Source organism: Rhinopithecus roxellana, chromosome 17 (genome assembly GCF_007565055.1).
Source record: "Rhinopithecus roxellana isolate Shanxi Qingling chromosome 17, ASM756505v1, whole genome shotgun sequence".
Classification (NCBI taxonomy): domain Eukaryota; kingdom Metazoa; phylum Chordata; class Mammalia; order Primates; family Cercopithecidae; genus Rhinopithecus; species Rhinopithecus roxellana.
The window spans coordinates 73,491,065-73,498,453 of NC_044565.1; the positions used below are offsets into that span (position 1 = coordinate 73,491,065).

At 42.1% G+C, this 7,389-nt stretch overlaps 1 protein-coding gene across 2 annotated transcripts in view; it reads right to left on the reverse strand.

The window, feature by feature from the left end:
• XDH (xanthine dehydrogenase) overlaps positions 1-7,119 on the reverse strand; it is an 89,432-nt gene extending 82,313 nt beyond the window's left edge. The window contains exon 1 of one of the 2 annotated variants that reach the window (XM_030920445.1): positions 7,025-7,096. In XM_030920445.1, the coding sequence (XP_030776305.1) occupies positions 7,025-7,066 (42 nt within the window). In that variant the 5' untranslated portion in view covers positions 7,067-7,096. Of the gene's footprint in view, positions 1-7,024 lie in introns of both variants that reach the window. The other variant, XM_030920444.1, reaches the window with a different exon arrangement.
• Between the last annotated feature and the right edge of the window lie 270 nt (positions 7,120-7,389).

Consider the following 7,389-nt stretch of genomic DNA (forward strand, 5'->3'; position numbering starts at 1 on the left):
ACTTACACTCTTCCAAGACTAAACCAGGAAGAAGTTGAATCCCTAAATAGACCAATAGCAGGCTCTGAAATTGAGGTAATAATTAATAGCCTACCAAAGCCAAAATTGACAAATGGGATCTAATTAAACTAAAGAGCTTCTGCACAGCAAAAGAAACTACCATCAGAGTGAACAGGCAACCTACAGAATGGGAGAAAATTTTTGCAATCTACTCATCTGAAAAAGGGCTAATATCCAGAATCTACAAAGAACTCAAACAAATATACAAGAAAAAATCAAACAACCCCATCAAAAAGTGGGCAAAGGATATGAACAGACATTTCTCAAAAGAAGACATGCATACAGCCAACAGACACATGAAAAAATGCTCATCATCACTGGCCATCAGAGAAATGCAAATCAAAACCACCGTGAGATACCATCTCACACCAGTTAGAACAGCAATCATTAAAAAGTCAGGAAACAACAGGTGCTGGAGAGGATGTGGAGAAAAAGGAACACTTTTACACTGTTGGTGGGACTGTAAACTAGTTCAACCATTATGGAAAACAGTATGGCGATTCCTCAAGGATCTAGAACTAGAAGTACCATATGACCCAGTCATCCCATTACTGGATATATACCCAAAGGATTATAAATCATGCTGCTGTAAAGACACATGCACACGTATGTTTATTGCGGCACTATTCACAATAGCAAAGACTTGGAATCAACCCAAATGTCCATCTGTGACAGACTGGATTAAGAAAATGTGGCACATATACACCATGGAATACTATGCAGCCATAAAAAAGGATGAGTTTGCGTCCTTTGTAGGGACATGGATGCAGCTGGAAACCATCATTCTTAGCAAACTATCACAAGAACAGAAAACCAAACATCGCATGTTCTCACTCATAGGTGGGAACTGAACAATGAGATCACTTGGATTCGGGAAGGGAAACATCACACACTGGGGCCTATCATGGGGAAGGGGGAGGGGGGAGGGATTGCATTGGGAGTTATACTTGATATAAATGATGAATTGATGGGTGCTGATGAGTTGATGGGTGCAGCACACCAACATGGCACAAGTATACATATGTAACAAACCTGCATGTTATGCACACGTACCCTAGAACTTAAAGTATAATAAAATAAATAAATAAATAAATAAATAAATAAATAAATACATAAAAAGAAAAAAAAAAAGAACAGAAGGATGACATTTTCGAACAGGATTCAGAGCTTGATGGACAAATTCTTGACACAAGGTAGGGCTGTTTAACATACCTTGAGGTAAAACCTTCCACTGATATCGAGAAAGTGGCTGAGAATTATTAAAAACAGGCACAGAGAAGGCAAAACGCTCACAAACCTTTTGATCCAAAGGAATAGAAAAAAAACAATCTTTTAAATCAATAACCATAAGTAACCAATCTTGAGGAATCATAGAAGGGTTAGGAAGGCCAGGTTGTAAGGATCCCATGGGTTGAATACATGCATTAATAGCACGAAGATCTGTCAATAGTCTCCATTTACCGTTGTTTTTTCTTAATCACAAAGACAGGTGAATTCCATGGAGAAGTACTAGGTTCTATATGACCTAGGGATAATTGTTCCTGAACTAAGTTTTCCAAGGCCTCAAGCTTCTCACGTGTTAAAGGCCACTGTTCAACCCATACAGGAATATTAGTTTTCCATGTCAAGGGAAGGGCTTGAGGCTGCTGAACAGTGGCTACATGTTTAAAGATTTTTCAAGGGGATTGTAGCCCATGCGGAACATCATATTCTTGGCAGAATTAGAGACATGAGGAATAGAAATAAAAGCTCCAAATTGTTGTAATAAATCTCACCCCCATAAATTTAGGGCAATAGGAACAATATAAAACTGAACTTGGGCCATTTGACCATCCGGCCCTCGACAATTTAAGGATTGAGAACTTTGATACACCTCAGAGGCAGAACCTAATCCTGTAAAAGAAACAGCAACAGGCTGTTTAGGCCACTGCAAAGGCCATTGATCAGAGGCAATAATGGAAATGTCAGCTCCAGTGTCGACCAAGCCCTGAAAAATTTGTCCCTCTACTTCGAGGGGAAACAAGGGTTTTTGTTGAGTTACTAAAGTTTCCCAAAAAATATGTTTACCTGTGCTTCCAAAACCTCCGGTTCTTTCTTGCCTCCATGAAGGAAACTGAAAATAGGGTAGTACAAGGAGTTGTGCAATTCGCTGCCCCTCTGTCAGGGATATAGGTTTATGAGCCTGAGCCATAATTTGAATTTCCCCTTTATAATCAGAATCTATAACACCCAAATGAACTTGTAAACCCTGTAAAATGCTACTACTGCGTCCTATAAGCAATCCAACAGTATGTGGAGGTAATGGCCCAAAAACACCTGTAGCCAATTTAACAACTCCCATTTCTGGGGTGAGTTCAACAGCCTGTGAAATCACCACATCAGCAGTGGCGCTACCGGAAGTAGCAGAGAAAAGCTGAGCTAATGAAAATTGGGGGTTAACATTGGCTGACTGGCCTGCTGATGCTGGACCCCTGAGCTGACTGGAAATTGCAAATGAAGAGGGCTTGTATTGTTGTTGGGGCCCCAAGCTGAAGGGCCCCTCTGCAAGTTTCCTGATCCGGAGGTGAGAGAATTACCATTTTTGTCCACTTTAGAGTGACATTCATTAGTCCAGTGTCGCCCTTTGCTGCAACGACGACAGGGCTCAGTAGGAAGCTTTTTAAATTCTACTTTGGAGGAGTCACTCCTATTAGATAACTTACGGCACTCCTTTTTAAAATGACCGGTCTTTCCACATTGGAAGCAAACTCCCTTTTTTCCCATGAATGCCTTAGATAAAGCTCCAGCAAACAACTGAGCATTGTAGGCAGCCCCTCCCACTCCTGCACAGGCTCTAATAAAATCTTCTATTTGTAAGTTTCCAGCAGCCTTTAGAGGATGCAACAACCTCTGACATTCCTGATTAGCATTCTCAAAAGCTAGTGTAGTTACCAGGATTTGGCCTGCAGCCCCACTACCCACAGTCTTTATTACAGCATCTCGGAGCCGAGCCACAAAGTCAGGATAAGGTTCGTTTGCGCCCTGCAAAATCTTAACAAAAGACAAGGCAGTTTTTCCTGATGGTTCTACTTTACACCAAGCCTTTTAAAAAAGTGCTTTAACTTGTGATAATGCCACGTCCTCAAGTCCAGATTGAGCCGCTATGGTAGCAAACTGACCAGTGCCTGTTAATTGCTCCTCTGTTGGTCCTGGAGGATTTCTAGCGGCATTGCGGCGGGCCTGCTCTTTGGCATCTTCCAGCCACCAACTGCGTAGCTGAAGCCACTGAGAGCGGTCCAAAACAGCCTTCCCCAAAGTCTCCCAATCAAGAGGCAAAAACAAATTCTCAGAGGAGAAAGAATCTAGAAGCCCCATGACAAAAGGAGATTGAGGGCCATAATTAGCAACAGCTGCCTTCATTTCTTTAAGAAATTTAAATTGAAGAACATTATACTGCACATTTATACCCCCTTGAGGAAATTGGTCATTAGGACCAAAAGGTTGCCTAATAATGGGGAACAATTGTAGAGGATCCTCATCCTCTTGAGAATCCAATACCTTAATTACAGCTTTAGCAGTAGAAGCGGGAACAGCAAAAACCGTGCCTGAATGAGGCAGCATTTCCACCGGCGGTGGTGGTGGTGGAAAACTATCCTCCTCCTCCGCCTTAGGTACTGATGGGGGTGGATGAACCACGGGAAAAGTAAAAACAGGAGTGGGTGGAGGAGAAGGTTGAGGGGGGAGATAACTGCAATTGTAAAATTTGTTGTAACAATTGAACAACCGGCTGAAGCTCCTTTTGAATTTCTGATTCCTTTTCATGAGACACATTATCACACAAAGGACCTTCTCCTTCAGTTACAGAATTATCTAAAGGAGGGGAAATGGCTATCGGAGACTTCAAAGACTCCTCATCCCCCTTTTCAGAGTCTGTCTCTAAGAGCTCCAAAGCCTGAGTAATAGAGGCACAAAGGGCCCACAAAGGTGCTGACATTACATCGCCGCGCTGATGCGCTTGACGAAGGGTCTTAACAACCTGTTGCCACTCTCGCTTATTTAATTGTACTTCAGTTTGATATTGAAACCAAGAGCAATGTTGTTCCATATGAGCAAACAATTTCCGCAAAGTTCTCTCTTTTGCATCAACCCCAATCGAAAGTAAAAGCCCTTGTAATAATCTTAAATATTCTGAGGCCAAGGAACTGGAATTCCCCATAATGAAAGCTTAAGAAGGTTCCCCTTAACAATTCCCGGGTTTTACCCGCTCCTAGGGGGTTCCCCTTCTTGTTCCCCACTACTCACCCTGTGCACCCTGCTCGCTGCGCCACTTACTGGGGACCGTGCCGGGGGTGGTGGAGAATGAACAGACACAAGAGACAAAGACAAACAGAGAACATGGTGGCCGTGCCTAGAGCCTCCGCCTCACTTTATTTATACTCCATAAATCCCACGTCAGCAAAAATAACACAATGCAAAACAAACTTTCTGCACCCAGATATAACCTTCTGCTTAGTTCCTTGTCTCTAAGTTCTTTCTTATTTTGCCTGCCTTCTTGGCGCCTACTAGAGTTCATTAAAAGTTCAACTAGAGATACTGTCCTTGACTACTGGAGTTCATTGAAAGTGCAACTAGCTAGAGATATTGTCCTTGAGCCTTATCTATTCTTAGCATATTATTTTCAATGGCCCCTGCACTCCCAGATTCTTCCAGGTGCCACAGTCTCCCCTAGACAGAGTGACTACTCAGAAAAGCTAGAATGCTGCCTTGCAAAAAGGCTGTCATTACAATAAAAAAAAAAAAATACTGGACAGTTCCTTCCCTTTGACTCTGACTCTAGAACAAAAGAAGATGTGAAAACAATAGTCATCAAGGCTCATCACCACCACAGAAGGCCCTAGAGGTATTCGACTTTTTGCATCTAACACCTTCTGCAGGACCCCATTTAGTGAAGACAGAGTCCTGGACAGTGGTACAAAACAAGGAGAGGAGTAGGGGCTCACATTTAAGAATGAGTCACTAAGTTCTTACAGCTTCTTTGGTAACTACTTTGCACAATTCCTGTAACAAAAGGTCTAGAATATCTTCCGAATAAAAATGAGAATAACATTCTCACAGCTGTCATTGTTTGCCCAGGAATTCCCTTGCTTGGCCTTGTTTTTACAGCACTGCTTTCACATAATTACTTTCTGCATTGCCCTTCTACCTTTCTTGAAGTTTCTGAACATGCTACACCATTATAAATTACAAACATGGATAGTCATCACAGAAACTGGCAGTAGTAGAAGCTTCTAGAAATAATAGGGTTTGATGTGATGGTACCACTTAAAAATTTAAAATTACTTTCCTAAAGTGAAAGTAAAATGCAAGGGAAAATAATTTTCCCCAAACGAGATTTACCTTGAAATGCTTCTTTCTAGATTTAGTGCATAACAGCAAGCCATCCCTGAAGAAGAGCAGAAACGTATACTTTCACACGTTAACCAATGGTTTGGTTTAATAAACAATAAAACCTTAGAGTAAGACATGACCTTGCAATTCATGGAATCTAGCTGTTTACCCAATGTAAAAATTACTAATAAAAATTCCAGAGATGTCTTTGTGTAAGTAGGTCTCCTAGAAAGCCAGTTGTACAATGGTTTCCTAAATTTCTGCACTGTAATTGCTGAATGAAAGAAGTTGTTTGAAATGTTGGATGCAAAATCTTACTACCATCAACTTGAAAGCTTTGCCCTATTTCTTGGGTTGGTGCCAGGCAGCTCAGAGAGGAAACTCTGAACCCAGAAGAACATGGCTGTCCCCATTCCCCAGCACCTCCCAAAGGCACCACTCAAAGGAAATCCGTCAATCTTTGGAGCACCGATGCTGAAACAGCTCATGAAATATATTTTACGGTCACCCACACACATCTTGGAAATTTAAGACCTAGGAGTCCTGTGAAGCACATTATTATTCTTGAAAATTACATCAAAAGTCACTCAAAATTACATCAAAAGTTTCTCAACTCAATGCAAAAGTGCCAATATAGCAAGACAAATAAAATTGCCCTTATTTGGGGGACACATTGGGCACATTCATCACACACTGTCCACACAGTTAGTTACAATGTGCAACTATGGGACTCTTTTACTATCCTTTTCATTTCCAAGTGGGGAGTTGAACAGGTGTGAGCATCTCAGCAGTGTTGTAGGGGGGCAAATGGAGGCTGGGGACCATGTAATATGCTTGCCCCCTGTCTCCCTGCACCACATTAAAATTTGCAAAGATTCTCACTCTTGTCCAAGGGCTGCTATCCATGTCACCTTCCCTAAGTCCCTGTGCACCAATAAGGTAAATTCAAGTAGGTAAGAGATTTGCAACTTACCTGTAGAACTAAGTGTGTGGGGGTGGGGAGTGCGGAGAATGTGGGAGATGCCCTTTATGGAAAAAAATAATTGTGGTTTGCCATAAGGTGTCAGTATATGTCACCACACAGTGAATCAGGACTGGCTGTTAAACCTATATATATAATATATTAGATTCAAAGGCTGAGTACATCTTATATCCTGATAAAAGCAAGAAAACACATTCCTGTTCCTTCTCTCTGTAAAGAGAACAACGTAAATTTTAGGATATATTTGATTAAACCCAGAAATAGAAGTGTAGTGATGACCTCAAATCTCACCTAGAACTCAACTCCCCTTTCTCATTCTGTGCCAATCTCCACTACTGCAGAGAGTTGGCAGCTAGTTCACAGATGCCTCTCTGCTTGCCTCTCTCTCCCTCATTCCTTTGCCTTCTGAGTGTCTTGTCTGTGCTCTAGCCCTGAGAAGGTCTTCTTCCCCAGTGTTACCAAAATGCAGCAACACCTTTAAAGGGAGAGAGAGAAAGACAGGATAACAATTAAGAGGGAACAGGAAAGACAGAGAACAAGATATGGCTCTTCCAGACGACAGATGTCCCCTCCCAGGGAGCAGGGACACCAAACCAGAGGTCAGCTCCTACTTACCTTTCTGCCGTTCACAAAGAAAACCAACTCGTCTGCTGTCATTGCCACAGGTTGGAGTCCCTCAACTCCAGGTACTTCACTCCTAAGAGACACTGGCAGGTAATTATCACTGCTCTGTAACTTGAAAGTTATGCCTCCCAATAAAATGAAATAAGGTCCACCAATAGGAGGGAACCAGCTCAGAGCTTCAGGGCACGAAGAGTTCTTGGCAAAAGCCACTGGTTTACATAATCAAGGAAAGCGCAAACAATCATGCACAGCAAATTACAATCTCCACACCTGTGTCAAAGAGCACAGGAAAATACATCCAGATATCAGTAGGGTTGTTGCCTTGGCGCTAGATGACTGTGGGTCTTGGGCACTGC